Source organism: Bubalus kerabau, chromosome 3 (genome assembly GCF_029407905.1).
Source record: "Bubalus kerabau isolate K-KA32 ecotype Philippines breed swamp buffalo chromosome 3, PCC_UOA_SB_1v2, whole genome shotgun sequence".
NCBI classification, from domain to species: domain Eukaryota; kingdom Metazoa; phylum Chordata; class Mammalia; order Artiodactyla; family Bovidae; genus Bubalus; species Bubalus kerabau.
In genome coordinates, this window is record NC_073626.1 from 71259812 (window position 1) to 71278582 (window position 18771).

Sequence of the window (18771 nt, forward strand, 5' to 3'; positions counted from 1 at the left end):
GAAGGAACCAACCAGAATGAAGTCATGGAAACTACCCAAAATACATCATGAAAGGAGCTATAACAGCTGGGTAGTTCTTACTTAGAATAGTGAAATTATAATTTGAATCCCATATAGGTAGTTTCACAATTGCCAGAATTCTATGGGCTGTATATTCTATGCATTCAGAATGAAAAAATATCTTTGGGCATTTTTATTCAAAGAAGATCTTACAGAGAATCTAAATTTACGAAAGAGTTAGAAGCTGAGGCTCACAACCTTTTCTGCTCATCCCTGCCTTCTCAGACTCCACTTCTACTGCAGTGGCCCCTTACAGAGCACTTAGAAGATAACTTGAATATGTAGGTAACACTGATTGGTCATTGGTTTGTCTTAGACTTTAGAAAGCTCAGTATAGTCTGCAAGTGTGCCTTGGATGGCTCTTCTCTATTTCTGTTTTTTATGGGGCATGCTTCTAAGAAAGTTTGAGCCAATGCCTTCCTTTCCTCCTTAGCAAAAGCACTTCCGGCACATGAAGTATAATTGTGTTGACCTACTGTAGTTAAGTGGTCCGGACATGCTTTATGCTGTTGATGAGTGCTTTTTAAAGATTAATTTCATTCGTTCAATGACTGTGTATTGAAAACTTATATTGTCCCATTTTAAAATATGAGAGCTAAGTTAGCATTTCCTTTCTTTGCCATGAATTTTTAAATGTGTTGTCTTTTCTGTTCCCTTATGCTTAAGTTCACGTCAAGGGATGGCTTAGGTGTCAGGCTGGGCTAGTACAGCAGGATGCAGGCTAATTTCTCTTATCTCCAGTCTCTCCCCCATTTGTATACAAGAGCAAAATTAATTTCGCCAAAACAACAGTTCTGTCATCCTTCTCAGTTTTCTAGACCTCCTCTTTCACACAATGAACTTTAATGCAATAGTCTGTTTATTTTGTTGATACAAAGTGCAGACATTGTTCACCATGCTTTGTGAAGACAAAAAAGACGATGACTGCACTCTCAATGAGGGTCTTTCAGTCTTGTCAGCTGCTCTGCCAAGACTTTGTGTGGTTTAACCCACCCTTTCAGTTCCTGTTTCTTCAGTGCTTATTTGTCATGCAAGACACTTTTATAGCACTTGCATTAACTCAGTCTTCAACATAATGATATTATTTCTATTTCATACATGAAAAAATTGAGGGCAGAGAAATTAAGAAATTTTCCCAAATTGATGAGATTCCTTTGCTTATATTCCTCTTGCTCCGTTTCCTTTGTGTTAATTTTCATTAGCTGCTTATATAGGTGTTTCCCAGAATCTGCCAGCATTTCTTCAGACTTACAGCACTTGCTGTCTCTGACTCTTTAGGCATTCAATCATAATGTGTTTGGTGATAATTCTTGAAATTTTCCATTTATTTGTCTTATATTTTAAAAAATTTCAAAGGCGTATGTTGCTTCCCTTGTAACATTAAAAAGGTAATGTCAGTGAACAGAGATTGGACACTAATTACAATACTTGCTCCCCACCTTTTCATCTTTCTAAATGATCTTAAGCTTCTTAATGGGAGAAACTGTCTTCTGTGTTTTTTCATAGCTCTGTGCAGTACCTCATAGTTAGTGATCCATAGCCAGTGGATGTGGGTTTCTGCTCTTATCTGACTACTTCACTTTCTTCAGAGGTCTTTGTACTCAGGCTGACAGAGCATTCTCACAGCATCTTACGTTTTGTTGGAAAAATCAAACATGTAGAAGTTGCAGCTTAGTAGAAGCCATTTTGTTGGAAACAACTCTGTCTAGGCTCATCTTGCTTTCCTTTGAGAACACTAAATTTGAAATGGACCTGAGGATTTACTTATGGATGATAAAATGCATTAGTTTACTTATGGATGATTGGGATACATATGTGAAAACAATATTCTGTACTTAAAGAAATAATAGATAACAGTAAGTCATTTAATTCTCATAACAGCCCTATTAGACGATCACTGTTTTCCTTGGCTTGCCCTGTCTTACATATAAGGGAACTGAGGCTTAGAAAGTGTGTGGAATTTAAGTATCTTGATCAAGAACCTGTAGCAAATTAGGATTTGGACCTGGTGGCCTAAGTAAAGCCTGTGTTTCTAGTCACTGTTGTATTCACCTCTGTTATAATCACAATGCCATTGCGATTGAAAACTCTAATAATGGTTTACATTTAGCCTGCATCTATTACAACTTAGAGTTGACATATAAAGATAACTGTGGTGAACCTAGTGGAACATAATGGAAATCTTTCAGATCTTTTTTGTTTTAACATTTTCTTTCAACCATGTATTCAAGCTACATTTAAAATCATAGCATTTTTCTAGCTCACAGGGAAATTGTTGGTCATCCAGTTATAGAATCATGGAATGTCAAGATTGGAAGGTACCTTAACAGTGATCTAGACCAACATCTTCTATCATCTAGACTAACACTTTACCCATACCTAAGTCCTCTCTATAGAAATGCTGCCAAGTAATTGCCCAGATTAATCTAATTCTGTAGAGTCACCATTTATAGAAGTTACCTTTCTGTTTCTCTCAAGTTTTGTTTTGTTTTTTTTTGAAATTGAATTTCAGGTCTATTCTTCCTAATTGTAGAAAAACTCATTTATATTACAGAAAAAAGCTTCATCATACAAGGGTTTAATGAATGACTTGTCAAGAGTCACACAGAAATTAAGCTCATAAGTCTTCAGTCACTCAGTAAATACATGAGATCCTGTAATGAGTTCCTCATCTTTCTAGATGCTGAGGTAATGGGTGAACAGAGGCCCAGTCCTTGCGTGTATGAGCCTTTATGCGAATGATGAAATGACTATTATTCACAGTACATTGGCTGTCCATAAGTACTGGGGAACAGAGCATGAACAGAGTTGAGGGAGGGATGGAGTGGGGAGGAGTGTGTGGCAATATTGTACAAAAGATAACATTTTACCAGAGATGAGTGAAGTGAGGGCCAGGCTATATAGATAGCTGATGAAAGAGCATTTAAGAAAGACTGTTTAAGTCAGAAGGAGCAGTAAGTGGAAAGAAGGACACTGAGGCATAGCAGGCTCAGTGTGTTGTGGGGTCAGTAAGGAGGGTTGTGTGGGTGGAGCAGTTTGAGAGAGGGTCAGAGTTCGGGGAGAACGTCCAGAGGGGCTGGAGTCAGACCTTAGAGGGCCTGATGAGAAAGAACCATTGTTATGTTCTCACCAAGGAGTGGTGTGTGTGGCTTCTGACATTTTTAGGGGCCCTCTGTATTTAAAGCATTGAGCTGGAAGCTTGCCAGATGTCAGTAAGACAATAATATCCTTGCTTTCTGGAAGCATGTTATCCAATGAAGATGAATTATAAACAAGCAATTATAAGAAAAGCATAAGTGAAATTAGTGCCAAGGTGGAAGTATAAGCAGAGCTCTTTGAGTGGGAAAAAAAGGAGCCCTTGGTTGTAATCAAAGAAATTAGTAAAGAGCTACAGAATACTGACCCCAGAAAATCCACTGATAGTCTCTTTCTTTCCAAAGTGAATGAACTAGTTAAGGAGCCACTTCTCTTTTAAAAGCTGTTTTAATTCAGCCACCAGACCCTTGAAAGGCTCTAATGGAGTATGAACAACAAGGTAGGGTCTTAATAGATTTTTTTTTTGTATATTGGTCTTAAAACTATGAACATGTTAATAGCAGTATAGGAATTTACTAATACAGCACTTCAGCTACTCCAATACACCATTTGTAAGGGACATAATGTACTTCTAAATCTAAGTATATTCTCATTAAACACAGTTGAAACTATCAGTCCACTTGTAGGGTTGAAATTTAAAAAAAAAAAGAATTCCTTTCAAGTAGTTTGTAGTACCAGTTGGTCTTGCAGTTTTCAAATATGTAGTATCTTTGCATTGTGTGTATTTTCTTTATCTTGTAAAATGTGAGAAAATTATGATTAAGGCTGTTTTTAAGTACTCTAAAAGATAAATCTAGAGTATTTTATGCCCTTAAGTTCCTACAGATGGTATTTGCAAGCTTCATTACTTTGTCTTAGTATACAGATTAATTTATTGTGCTTTGAAATATAAATGTGTTTGTATAAAACTTGCTTGTTCAACAAATTGATTGTGCAACCTGTGCCTCAGAGATACAGATGCCAGTGACAGGAAAGTGCCAAATCATGAGGATGACACATTTTTCTTGGCTCCAGTCCCAACCAGGGAAGGCCCTTCACTGGGAAGCTCCACATGTCTTTAGCTCCCCTTCTTGCAAACTTCCATTCTGCACTGGTAGAGTCCCTGCCACTCCTCTGGTGACCCCTTGCTGACAGTTACTCTGTTAGGCTGGTCCTTCTAACGCTTGTATCCCCCCTCAGTCACAGTGGTCTTGCTTCCTGCCTGGCCTTGCTTCCTCCCACAGCTAGCAATTAGATAATCAGAGTTGCTTCCCCAGCAAGGCTTTATGTTGCCAATATGAAAGTGATCATTGTATTCCCTTTCCCCCACCCTTCAAGAGTGGTTAGTGGATCTTTTATTTTATAATGCAAAATCCAAGTCACATACCTATCACTTTTTTAAAGTGTTTATTTCAGTGGTTTTTTGTTATTTTCACAGGATTGCATAACCATCACTCTACTACTAGAACATTGCCATCAACCCCAAAAGAAAACCTGTACCCATTGGCAGTCACTCCTCATCCCGTTCTCCCCTCCTCCCAGCCCTTGGTACCCACTAATCTGCTTTCTGTCTCTATGGATTTACCCATTCTGGAAATTTCATATAAATGGAATCATCCAATATATGGACTTTTGGTCTGGCTTTCTTTTCACTTAGCATAATGTTTTCAAGGTTTATCCATGTTGTAGTACATATCAGCACTTCATTTCTTTTTATGATTGAATAATACTCTATTGAATGGAGTAAGCAAAAACATTTTGTTTTTCCATTCATCAGTTTTTGAAGATTTGAGTTGTTTTGGATTTTGGTTCTTATGAATTGTACTGCTATGAACATCTGTGGGCAACTGTTTTGTATGGACATGTGTTTGCATTTGCCTCACCTCTTGAACATTTCTCTCTTCTCTTTGAAAGCTCAGCTTCTGTCCCCACTTACTGAAGCACCTGTTCTTCTTCTGGGTCTTTAGCAATATTGTCCTCATTCCTGTGATCTTACTGTTTCTCAGTAGAATTGGATATCACTTCTCCAGTAATCCTATAGAGGTTAGTATGAGTGCTTGGAGAGAGTAAAGAGAATTAGTAAAATTCCATGGACTGTTGGATTTAAATCTCAGGAGAGGCCTATTAACCTTTTCTGTAATGTAGGCAATTGGGATAACTTTGAGTGGGGAGAAATTTCACTACCAAATCCTTGTTCTGCTAGGCAAATCTGCAGTTTCTTCCACTATATTAGAGGGAGGGCAGTTGAGATCCTTGCATTAAGCTGATTTTATAGTAAAACAAATAGTAATAATAATAAAGCTATATAGTTTTCCACTTATGATAGAGTTTTTCCATGTAGTTGTTGCATTTTACTAGGGCAGGCTCCTGGGAGGTGTTTAGTTGGTACTTGAATAATTCAGTATGATATATAGCAATAACACATTTCCCAGCACTCAAGATTTTCTGGTCAACGACTAAGAGGCAAAAGTAAGAACAGAGGTAGGTCCGATATAGTGTATTCGAGCTTTGAATTATTATATACACCAAATTTTCACCTCTTTAAGTTTCTCCCAAAGAACACAAGAACCTCATTTCCAATGGTTTAATTATCAGTTCAGTTCAGTAGCTCAGTCATGTCCGACTCTTTGCATCTCCATGGACTGCAGCACGCCAGGCTTCCATGTCCTTCAGCAATTCCTGGAGCTTGCTCAAACTCGTGTCCATTGAGTCAATGATGCCATCCAGTCATCTCATCCTCTGTCATCCCCTTCTCCTCCTGCCTTCAATCTTTCTCAGCATCGGGTCTTTTCCAGTGAGTCAGTTCTTCGCATCAGGTGGCCAAAGTATTGGAGCTTTAGCATCAGTCCTTTCAATGACTATTCGGGGTTGATTTCCTTTAGGATTGACTGGTTTGATCTCCTTGCAGTCCAAGGGACTCTCAAGAGTCTTCTCCAACACCACAGTTCAAAAGCATCAATTCTCGGCGCTCAGGTTTCCTTATGATCCAACTCTCACATCCATACATGACTCCTGGAAAAACCATAGCTTTGACTAGATGGACCTTTGTTGCCAAAGTAATGTTTCTTCTTTTTAAAGGTTTAATAATAGCTTACTTTATTTTCTACCTGATTTTGAAATATCACTTCGCAACCTTATACTCTTGGCAGGAAGGAGAGATAAGAAGTACATCCACACTTGGCAGGCATCAGTTACCTATCACCGTGATCCCATTTTACAGATGAGGAGGTTGAGAGGCCAGCGAGGCTATTTGAATGTTGGTTCGGTTTTTTTCTCATATTAAGATGTTGAATTTACATGCTTTTAGAGTAATTTTCTCACCAGATTAGCTTATAAATTGCTGATGTTTCCTGAAGTGAGAAAAGTAAATTGCTTGAGAAAACTGAAAGGACACCCTGAAGAATTGTGTTGACCATGCAAACCAAATCAAGTGAAATTAATGCTGTGCCATGTATGACTCAGTGTAAGCTTTATTTAGGATTTTGAAGAATAAAATAGGAAGCTTATTTTAATATATTCTGTAATTTTGTTTTGTTTCAGTGAGAAGTGTAAGGCTAGAGGATTTACCGTGATTGTGGATGGCAGAAAATCCCAGTGGAATGTGGTGAAAACAGTAGTCTTAATGCTACAGGTAATTTTATTTTTGGCTATCAGGAAACAGTTTTATTTTACAGCAACAGATTAGATGATAGTGGCAAATGCATTTCATTTATTGGACTTTGCCCAAGATTCTAAGCAGTGACTTTGTTCTGAAATGCACAGATCAGTGTTGAATTGTTCAGATTTTATCTTTATAGGTTTTGCTTGAGTAGTAAAATAAATTTCGGCCCTATTCTAAAGATAAGTAAATTACCAAAAATAATATGTTTAAGTAATTTAAGCATTGAAGCCAGTGAGTTTCAAAATGTGAGGGCAGAGGTTATCAGACTCATCTGGGCGCTCTTGCATGCTGCAGTATTTGCATTATCCCACCTCAAGGAGGGAATAGGACTGGGTAAGTCTAAGCTGAGAATTCTGATAGGTTTCTCCCTTCTGTTTCCCTCTTTCCTCCAAGAATCATCAGGGTTCGTGATAGTCATATCTGTTTCTAATCTAGAAGAAATGTACTCAACTGTAGCTGTGTCCTTGGGGACTTCAGCAGCTCACAGACAAGCATTTCATAAACAGCTGTGGCTACAGAATCCCTGGTCTGGGTGGGTCCTAGTCTTTTGCTTATACTTCCTTGTGTTCCTCACAGAATGTTTCTGTAATCCCTTGCATGTAGTAGGTTCCTAGTAGTTATTTGTTGATTTATTATGAGAGTATTGAGGATATTGAGAAAAATACAACAATTGAGTGAGTAAAAGGGGACAGATTGCTCTCATATACCTGGGTTTCCTTAGAAGGGCTTGTATAGAAAGCTCAAGTTAAGTGAGTTAAAGAGATTATCTAATTTAAAATAAAGAAAGTGAAAAGGGCGTTCCTGGCTGATTTAGTGATAGCTCAAAAATTAAGTGAATACAGTAAAAGGAGCTGAAGGCAGGCTAGTTTGGGGAAGGTATGTTGGCTGTTACATGGAAGGTGAATATTCAATTAAGTATCAGTGATATTGAAAGAAAGATCAAGAATTTTAAATGACCTGGGACAAAGATGGTCACTACATAATGATCAAAGGATCAATCCAAGAAGAAGATATAACAATTATAAATATATATGCACCCAACACGGGAGCACCGCAGTATGTAAGACAAATGCTAACAAGTATGAAAGGAGAAATTAACAATAACACAATAATAGTGGGAGACTTGAATACCCCACTCACACCTATGGATAGATCAACTAAACAAAAAATTAACAAGGAAACACAAACTTTAAACGATACAATAGACCAGTTAGACCTAATTGATATCTATTGGACATTTCATCCCAAAACAATGAATTTCACCTTTTTCTCAAGCGCACATGGAACCTTCTCCAGGATAGATCACATCCTGGGCCATAAAGCTAGCCGTGGTAAATTCAAAAAAATAGAAATCATTCCAAGCATCTTTTCTGACCACAATGCAGTAAGATTAGATCTCAATTACAGGAGAAAAACTATTAAAAAATCCAACATATGGAGGCTGAACAACACGCTGCTGAATAACCAACAAATCACAGAAGAAATCAAAAAAGAAATCAAAATTTGCATAGAAACGAATGAAAATGAAAACACAACAACCCAAAACCTGTGGGACACGGTAAAAGCAGTCCTAAGGGGAAAGTTCATAGCAATACAGGCACACCTCAAGAAACAAGAAAAAAGTCAAATAAATAACCTAACTCTACACCTAAAGCAACTAGAAAAGGAAGAAATGAAGAACCCCAGGGTTAGTAGAAGGAAAGAAATCTTAAAACTTAGAGCAGAAATAAATACAAAAGAAACAAAAGAGATCATAGCAAAAATCAACAAAACCAAAAGCTGGTTTTTTGAAAGGATAAATAAAATTGACAAACCATTAGCCAGACTCATCAAGAAACAAAGGGAGAAAAATCAAATCAATAAAATTAGAAATGAAAATGGAGAGATCACAACAGACAGCACAGAAATACAAAGGATCATAAGAGACTACTATCAACAATTATATGCCAATAAAATGGACAACGTGGAAGAAATGGACAAATTCTTAGAAAAGTACAACTTTCCAAAACTCGACCAGGAAGAAATAGAAAATCTTAACAGACCCATCACAAGCACGGAAATTGAAACTGTAATCAAAAATCTTCCAGCAAACAAAAGCCCAGGTCCAGACGGCTTCGCAGCTGAATTCTACCAAAAATTTAGAGAAGAGCTAACACCTATCCTACTCAAACTCTTCCAGAAAATTGCAGAGGATGGTAAACTTCCAGACTCATTCTATGAGGCCACCATCACCCTAATACCAAAACCTGACAAAGATGCCACAAAAAAAGAAAACTACAGGCCAATATCACTGATGAACATAGATGCAAAAATCCTTAACAAAATTCTAGCAATCAGAATCCAACAACACATTAAAAAGATCATACACCATGACCAAGTGGGCTTTATCCCAGGGATGCAAGGATTCTTCAATATCTGCAAATCAATCAATGTAATACACCACATTAACAAATTGAAAAATAAAAACCATATGATTATCTCAATAGATGCAGAGAAAGCCTTTGACGAAATTCAACATCCATTTATGATCAAAACTCTCCAGAAAGCAGGAATAGAAGGAACATACCTCAACATAATCAAAGCTATATATGACAAACCCACAGCAAACATTATCCTCAATGGTGAAAAATTGAAAGCATTTCCTCTAAAGTCAGGAACAAGACAAGGGTGCCCACTTTCACCATTACTATTCAACATAGTTTTGGAAGTTTTGGCCACAGCAATCAGAGCAGAAAAAGAAATAAAAGGAATCCAAATTGGAAAAGAAGAAGTAAAGCTCTCACTGTTTGCAGATGACATGATCCTCTACATAGAAAACCCTAAAGACTCCACCAGAAAATTACTAGAGCTAATCAATGACTATAGTAAAGTTGCAGGATATAAAATCAACACCCAGAAAACCCTTGCATTCCTATACACTAATAATGAGAAAACAGAAAGAGAAATTAAGGAAACAATTCCATTCACCATTGCAACGGAAAGAATAAAATACTTATGAATATATCTACCTAAAGAAACTAAAGACCTATATATAGAAAACTATAAAACACTGGTGAAAGAAATCAAAGAAGACACTAACAGATGGAGAAATATACCATGTTCATGGATTGCAAGAATCAATATAGCGAAAATGAGTATACTACCCAAAGCAATCTATAGATTCAATGCAATCCCTATCAAGCTACCAACAGCATTTTTCACAGAGCTAGAACAAATAATTTCACAATTTGTATGGAAATACACAAAACCTCGAATAGCCAAAGCGATCTTGAGAAAGAAGAATGGAACTGGAGGAATCAACCTACCAGACTTTAGGCTCTACTACAAAGCCACAGTTACCAAGACAGTATGGTACTGGCACAAAGACAGAAATATAGATCAATGGAACAAAATAGAAAGCCCAGAGATAAATCCACGCACATATGGACGCCTTATCTTTGACAAAGGAGGCAAGAATATACAATGGATTAAAGACAATCTCTTTAACAAGTGGTGCTGGGAAATCTGGTCAACCACTTGTAAAAGAATGAAACTAGAACACTTTCTAACACCATACACAAAAATAAACTCAAATTGGATTAAAGATCTCAACGTAAGACCAGAAACTATAAAACTCCTAGAGGAGAACATAGGCAAAACACTCTCTGACATACATCACAGCAGGATCCTCTATGACCCACCTCCCAGAATATTGGAAATAAAAGCAAAAATAAACAAATGGGACCTAATTAACCTTAAAAGCTTCTGCACATCAAAGGAAACTATTAGCAAGGTGAAAAGACAGCCTTCAGAATGGGAGAAGATAATAGCAAATGAAGCAACTGACAAACAACTAATCTCGAGAATATACAAGCAACTCCTACAGCTCAACTCCAGAAAAATAAATGACCCAATCAAAAAATGGGCCAAAGAACTAAATAGACATTTCTCCAAAGAAGACATACAGATGGCTAACAAACACATGAAAAGATGCTCAACATCACTCATTATCAGAGAAATGCAAATCAAAACCACTATGAGGTACCATTTCACACCAGTCAGAATGGCTGCGATCCAAAAGTCTACAAGCAATAAATGCTGGAGAGGGTGTGGAGAAAAGGGAACCCTCGTACACTGTTGGTGGGAATGCAAACTAGTACAGCCACTATGGAGAACAGTGTGGAGATTCCTTAAAAAACTGGAAATAGACCTGCCTTATGATCCAGCAATCCCACTGCTGGGCATACACACTGAGGAAACCAGAAGGGAAAGAGACACGTGTACCCCAGTGTTCATCGCAGCACTGTTTATAATAGCCAGGACATGGAAGGAACCTAGATGTCCATCAGCAGATGAATGGATAAGAAAGCTGTGGTACATATACACAATGGAGTATTACTCAGCCATTCAAAAGAATACATTTGAATCCGTTCTAATGAGGTGGATGAAACTGGAGCCTATTATACAGAGTGAAGTAAGCCAGAAAGAAAAACACCAATACAGTATACTAACACATATATATGGAATTTAGAAAGATGGTAACAATAACCCTGTGTACGAGACAGCAAAAGAGACACTGATGTGTAGAACAGTCTTATGGACTCTGTTGGAGAGGGAGAGGGTGGGAAGATTTGGGAGAATGGCATTGAAACATGTAAAATATCATGTATGAAATGAGTTGCCAGTCCAGGTTCGATGCACGATACTGGATGCTTGGGGCTGGTGCACTGGGACGACCCAGAGGGATGGAATGGGGAGGGAGGAGGGAGGAGGGTTCAGGACGGGGAACACATGTATACCTGTGGCGGATTCATTTTGATATTTGGCAAAACTAATACAATTATGTAAAGTTTAAAAATAAAATAAAATTAAAAAAAAAATAAATAAATGACCTGGGAAATAATTAGTAGCTACTTTAGGGTTCTGTGGAAAGGAATATAATTTAAAATTTTAAATGACAACTAGGGAGAATGATTGTTAATGGATTATTTTTTGTTTAAGATAAAGAATTCTTAGGAAAAGAATCTCAAGGAATGGGTTCTCATAATTTTAGTTTTAGTGCTTAGTATGGTTCAGGTGCTATGTACTAAGCTTGTGATATAAATGATCTTTTTTAATTTCATCCTCACAAACTTGGGAAACAAGTTCTGTTATCCTCAAAAGTCTTCAAGGATTTTAAATAACTTAACCTATGTTCTTGTGGTGAACATGGGAGAAAATCACAGTTGGAACCTGGAGCAGCCTAACCCCCTTTAAAAGTGTATATTTAGCAATGGGATGTATCTGAGATGGTTCCCAAATTTTCTGCCCAGAACCTTATTCTTGATTGGTTGGCCTAAACCTTCATCATTAGACTCCCTCCTTTGGGTTGGAAAGGACATAGGCTCCAGTGGGTCAGTTTTTAAGGGAATGCAGATTCGTGTTCCATTAATAACTCTTTCTGTTAAATATATTCGCAGTGCTTTTAAATTGTAAACCTTGGAGATAATCTCTTCTCTGTACAAATTGTTAGAAACCCATTAATTATGACCTTAGGTTCTTCTATTCAACTGTGTCACCAGTGAGCTGTTTGGGACTTGCTGTATGAACTGGACTTTGATCAGTGGCAGTTTTGAAGAACAATCAACGGATGATTTAATCCCCTCTTGTGATTTATTCTGATAGGTGTTTTAACAACTTTTGGATTTTGTTAATAGTTACATTTTCAGAAATTGCGATGGCTTGTTGTTTACTCCTCGTCAAATAGTTTCTGCATACAAAGTTAGTTATGTTGCTTTTATTTCAGAAGTTGCTGGAACCAGCTGTTTGGGAGCCCAGAGCTCTGCCTGTACAAATATTCTCTGACATGACTGGCTTGTTTTCTTTTGTTCCTAACAGCTTTAATATTCAATGATTTTGAATATTTGATTTCCATAGTCATTATATAAATAAACCTCATTCTACTCTAAATTTCCCACCCCCTCTGATACAAGTTTTGATAGCACTGAGTTTTTTTTTTTTTTTAACTTCATTCATAACCCAGTCATTGCAGGGGGCACTAGATTTGTGGCATGTCCAGTGAGATATTTAAATTGAAAGGTTTTCTGTTTTCCCCGATCAATAATAATAATACTTATTATCATATAGCATTATTATTATTAAATAGTGTTATGGTCTAGAACAGTGGTTGACCCCTAGAGCTTGTAAACAGAGTTTTGTTTACATATTGTTTATGGCAGCTTTCACACTATGTGGACAGAATAAAATAGTTGCAACAGAGACTGTATAGGCTTAAAAACCTAAAATATTTTTTTATCTGGATCTAGAGAAAGAATTTACTGACCCCTGGTCTAGAATGTTTGGAATGTTATAGTAAAACTTGAGAGTTAGACCGACCTGGTTTTTGCTCTAGTACTATTCCTTCAAACTCCGTTCCTTTAGACAAGTTACTTTAGTTCTCTCAAGCTCAGTTTATGCTTCTGTAAAATTGGAAGGATGAGATCCACTTGTTAATGTGAATTCATTTATTCAACAGAGACTCATGGAGTATCTTCTATATGCCAGGCACTGTCATAGGCCCTGGAGATACAGGAGTGCCATGACAGATGAGGTACCTGACCTTGGGAAGCCCATGTTCTGTCTGAGGAGTCAGACTGTAAGCAGTTAGGCAAATTACTAAGTAATGTAACATCATATACTGATAAAGGCTATTTAGAGAAATAAATTGGTGAAAGGAGACTGAGTCAAATGTTGCTGCTTTACATAGGATGGTCAGAGAAAGTCTCTAAAGAGGAGGGACTATTTGAGTAGAATCCTAAATAAACTGAGAAAGTGCTCCTAGGTATAGGGCAAAGAGCATTCCAGGCAGAGGAAGCATCAAGGGTGTAGTCTTGAGCTGGGAACAGATTTGTCACATTCCAGGAGCAGCAAGAAGGTCAGCGTGGCTGTGGCAGAGGAGTGAGCTAAGAGGGAGAGGTGTATGATGAGGTCTGAGGTCATGGGGCTTTGAGCTGGGTGGGCTTCTTGGCTTTGCTAAGGGGTTTGAATTTTATTCTGAGTATGAAAAAATGCAAAACTGGGAGGCCTGCTAAGAAGGTTTCAACAAGCTGATTTGTTTGGGGATATTAACAGTGTAGGTTGTAGAAATGGGTAGGTTTAATTAAGATATATTTTAAAAATAGACTCTATGGGACTTGCTGATAAGATATATATGGAATATATATTAGCTCAGTAAATGTTAATTTCCATTCTTTAGGTGATGATGTGAATAACTGTATTTAGCAAATGTGAAATTGTATTTGTGGAGATTTAGCTTTGTCCTCTTCTTCAAGTTAATAATCATGTAGAATCTTGGCTTCTTTGTATAATGGTATAAGAAGCTTATTTGTTAGAAAATTGATTTACATTATTGGAAGAATTTCTCTAAGATGATTGTGTTAGAAAAAATTTTTTTCATATCATAGAAAAGCCAAATTTAATAATTTCTCAACTAAAAATTATCTTGCAGTTTAAATATATTCCTATTAGAGATTCAGTAAAACACAAAAATAATTCACTTGTGCTGTCTTTAAACATTGTTTTCTGAATCAGCTTCTTTCAAATATTTCTTTATTGCTGTGTATATTTTGAAGTTTGCAGCATTTCTTGTATTTTATCACTTTAGTTATTTTCCAGAGGTCTCTTACTTACTCTGTTCAATCATGAATACCTAATAATTTACAACTTCAGTAAATTACTAATTCTACATGTATAATTTTTTCTCTTTTTTTGTATTTTATAGAATGTTGTTCCAGCTGAAGTGTCCCTTGTTTGTGTAGTGAAGCCAGATGAATTCTGGGATAAGAAAGTAACACATTTTTGTTTTTGGAAAGAAAAGGATAGACTTGGCTTTGAGGTAAATATACTCTATGAAAAAGCAGAAGTGTGCTATATCTTTAAAAACAGCATTTTGCTGGTATTATTTTGTTTGTTCAGCATTGGATACTATGCAGTGCTTACACAATGCTCAGCCTAAGTAATGATTAATATTTAGTCAGCATTCTTGTTGAATGAATTATTCGTTGTCAAGGCCACAAATGCTTTCTTGTTTTCATTTTTATTAATCTTTGTGAATTCTTTTGAATAAGTAGAACCTTTCCATTAAAAACATTTTTGGGAACTTTCCTGTTATTCCAGTGGTTAAGACTTTGTACTTTTTGATCCCTGGTTGGGGAACTGAGATCCCATAGGCTGTGCAACATGGCAAATAAATAAATAAATATATATATATATATAAAATAAAACACATTACCAAGAAGACATTTAGCTAATACTAGGAAATCCTAGGGAGAAGGCAATGGCACCCCACTCCAGTACTCTTGCCTGGCAAATCCCATGGACGGAGGAGCCTGGTGGGCTGCAGTCCATGGGGTCGCTAAGAGTTGGACACAACTGAACGACTTCACTTTCCCTTTTCACTTTCATGCATTGGAGAAGGAAATGGCAACCCACTCCAGTGTTCTTGCCTGGAGAATCCCAGGGACGGGGGAACCTTGTGGGCTGCCGTCTATGGGGTCGCACAGAGTTGGACACGACTGATGCGACGCAGCAGCAGCAGCAGCAGGAAATCCTAGACATTTAGAAATTGAAGTCAGAGCCTGTTTGGTATGATGTCATAATTATTTCTTAGTATCTGGTTTGGTTTTGATATATAAAAAGTTCTTCATCCTTCCCTGTTTACAGTATGCTCTCCCTCTTACTTTTCTTGTGTGAAACTTCAGTTGACCCATGGACAGCATGGGTTTGAACTGCACAGGTCTGTTTACAAGTGGAGTTTTTCAATAAGTACCCGTCAGCCCTCCGTATTTTCAGGTTTAACGTGCACAGATAGAGAGGGCCATTCATTGTACTTTGCCATTTTGTGAAAGGGACTTGAGCACCGCGGATTTTGATGTCAGTGGAGTGTCCTAGAACCATCCCCTGTGGACACTGAGGGAAGGTTTACATATTATTATTGTGGGTCAGAAAGAAGTCTTAAGGTAGAATGCAAATTTAAACAATTCTGTCACATTTTCCTTCCACAGCCTATTAATCACAGCTTCCTAGTTGGAGAGTCCATAGATGTTAACCTTTACGTTAGCTAAAGTGTGGAAGCACTGAAGGGTGCCAAAGCCTAACCCAGCCCTGAAAAATCTAGAGCTTTGCAATGTTTCTAAGAGTCAGGCAATGAAGACACATTGTGGACTTTGCCATACTACAATAGTCATTTTTATTTTCAATAAAATCAATGTATTTTTGGTATGGAGGAAGTCTCCAAGGTGTCTAAGATTTAATGAAGTCTAGTTAAATTTTTTTTTAAAATGAGGTAGCCTGAAATATCTTAAAAATGTGTAACATTTTTCCTGCATTTTAAAGTTAAGTATAAGATTGATGCATTTTAGTATACAGTTCTGAGAGTTCTGAAAACGCAAGCTGGTCTGTAATCACCACAGTCAAGAAATCCAGGGAATATTACGTCAACTCCAAAAATTCTATCATGTTTTTTAGTCAACTCCTTCTTCCATCTTTAGTCCCTGACAACCACCGATCTGTTTTATGTTCTGTGTTTTTCGCCTTTTTCAGAATCCCATATAAGTAAAATGACAAAGTCTGTAGCATTTTAAATTTACTTCTTTCACATACATATTTGCATTTGGGATTCATCTGTGTTGTTGGGTGTATTGGTGGTTCCTTTCTTATTGGTAGGTAGTAATCCACTGTGTAGATGTACCACAGTCTGTTTATTCATTCGCTGATTGAAGGACATTTGGGATTGTGTTCAGGTTTTGGTGATTACAAATAATCACTGTAAATATTGTGTATAGGTCTTGTGTGAAATTTTTTTAGGAGATAAAATATCTAGGAGTGGGATGTTGGGTCATATAGTAAGTGTATGTTTATTTACTTTCTAAGAAACTTCCAAACCAGCAGTTTCAAGGTGGCTGTATCATTTTGCATTCCCATAAATTGTGTGAAGTCCCAGTTGCATCTTGGCAGCACTTAGTATTATCAGATTTTGTTTCTAAATTATAGTTACTCTAGTATGTGTCTAGATGTTTATCAGTATTGTTTTACTTTGCATTTCTCTAATGCTTAATGATGTGAGTATATTTTCAAGTACTCGTTAGCCATCCATATACTTTCTTTCATGATGTCTGTTCAACTCTACTCATTTTTTAAAAAGTAATTAAGGCTTTTGAGCATTACGTATGTGTTTTAGATAGAAGTCCTTTGTCAGATATGCTGTATGCAAAAATTGCATCTCAGTTTGTTGTCTGCCTTTTCATTCTCAACAGCATTTTTAGAGAAGATTTTTAATTCTGATGAATCTGGATTTTAAATTTTTTCTTTTATGAATCAGGCTTTTGATATCATAGCTAAGAGATCTTTGCCTCAGCCAAGGTCACAAAGATTTTATGTTTTGTTTTAGATGTTGTATAATTTTAAGTTTTATATTTAGATCTGTGATCTATTTTGAGTTAATACTTGTGTGAATTATTGTCTGACATATATTTAATGACTTCTATTATTTTATGTTTGTTAAGATTTGGTTTTTGAGCCAGTAGATGCTCTCTTTGCTGATTTCCTCATGTGCCTGTATTCTCCATGCCCTGTGCATGTGTATTCTGCTTCTGTGGGTGGTGTGATCTGCAGCCATCAAGATTGTTCATGGTGTTGTTCATGGGCTTTGTAGTGTTCTGTCTGCTTATTCTACCAATTACTGAAAGAGGAATATTACACTCTCCAACTATAATTGTGTGTTTATTTGTCCTGTCATTTCTCTTGGTTTTTGCTTTATGTATTTTGAAGTTCTTACTGAGGTGACTAGTTAAGATTTCATTATTAAATGTCCTTTTTTTTTATCCATGATGATACATCTGGTTCTGAGGTACACATTGTCTGATACTACCGATACTACTGAAGCTATCCCAGCTTCTTTTCATTTACATTTACAGTGTGTTGTTTTTTTTTTTTAATATAGATTTAGTATAGTTGGGTCTTGTTTTCATATCCAATCTGACAGTCTCTGTCTTTTTAGTGGTTTGTAAGACTGTTTAAATTTAATTGTTAATATGTTTGGATTAAAATCTTCTATCTTGCTGGATTTTATGTAGTTTTTCTGCCTTATTTTGGATTATTTTTATAATTACATTTTATCTTCATTCAGTTCAGTTCAGTTCAATTCAGTCGCTCAGTCGTGTCCAACTCTTTGTGACCCCATGAATTGCAGCACGCTAGGTCTCCCTGTCCATAACCATCTCCTGGAGTTCACTCAGACTCATGTCCATCGAGTCGGTGATGCCATCCAGCCATCTCATCCTGTGTTGTCCCCTTCTCCTCCTGCCCCCAATCCCTCCCAGCATCAGAATCTTTTCCAGTGAGTCAGCTCTTCGCGTGAGGTGACCAAAGTACTGGAGTTTCAGCTTTAGCATCATTCCTTCCAAAGAACACCCAGGGCTGATCTCCTTTAGAATGGACTGGTTGGATCTCCTTGCAGTCCAAAGGACTCTCAAGAGTCTTCTCCAACACCACAGTTCAAAAGCATCAATTCTTTGGCGCTCAGCCTTCTTCACAGTCCAACTCTCGCATCCATACATGACCACAGGAAAAACCATAGCCTTGACTAGACGGACCTTTGTTGGCAAAGTAATGTCTCTGCTTTTCAATATGCTATCTAGGTTGGTCATAACTTTTCTTCCAAGGAGTAAGCATCTTTTAATTTCATGGCTGCAGTTACCATCCGCAGTGGTTTTGGAGCCCCAAAAATAAAAGTCTGACACTGTTTCCACTGTTTCCCCATCTGTTTCCCATGAAGTGGTGGAACCAGATGCCATGATCTTTGTTTTCTGAATGTTGAGCTTTAAGCCAACTTTTCCACTCTCCTCTTTCACTTTCATCAAGAGGCTTTTTAGTTCCTCTTCACTTTCTGCCATAAGGATGGTGTTATCTGCTAGAATCCCATTACTTTCTTTCTCTGAACCAAGTTCTGGTTCAAATGA

At 37.1% G+C, this 18771-nt stretch overlaps 1 protein-coding gene across 7 annotated transcripts in view; it reads left to right on the forward strand.

Annotated features, from left to right (window-relative positions):
- The window catches only part of SESTD1 (SEC14 and spectrin domain containing 1), a 152082-nt gene that overhangs the window by 58405 nt on the left and 74906 nt on the right, over positions 1 to 18771 (forward strand). For 6 of the 7 annotated variants that reach the window (XM_055572066.1, XM_055572071.1, XM_055572067.1 and 3 more), the window contains exons 4-5: positions 6676 to 6766; positions 14535 to 14648. In XM_055572066.1, coding sequence (XP_055428041.1) covers positions 6676 to 6766; positions 14535 to 14648 — 205 coding nt within the window. The remainder of the gene's footprint in view (positions 1 to 6675; positions 6767 to 14534; positions 14649 to 18771) is intronic. The other variant, XM_055572072.1, reaches the window with a different exon arrangement.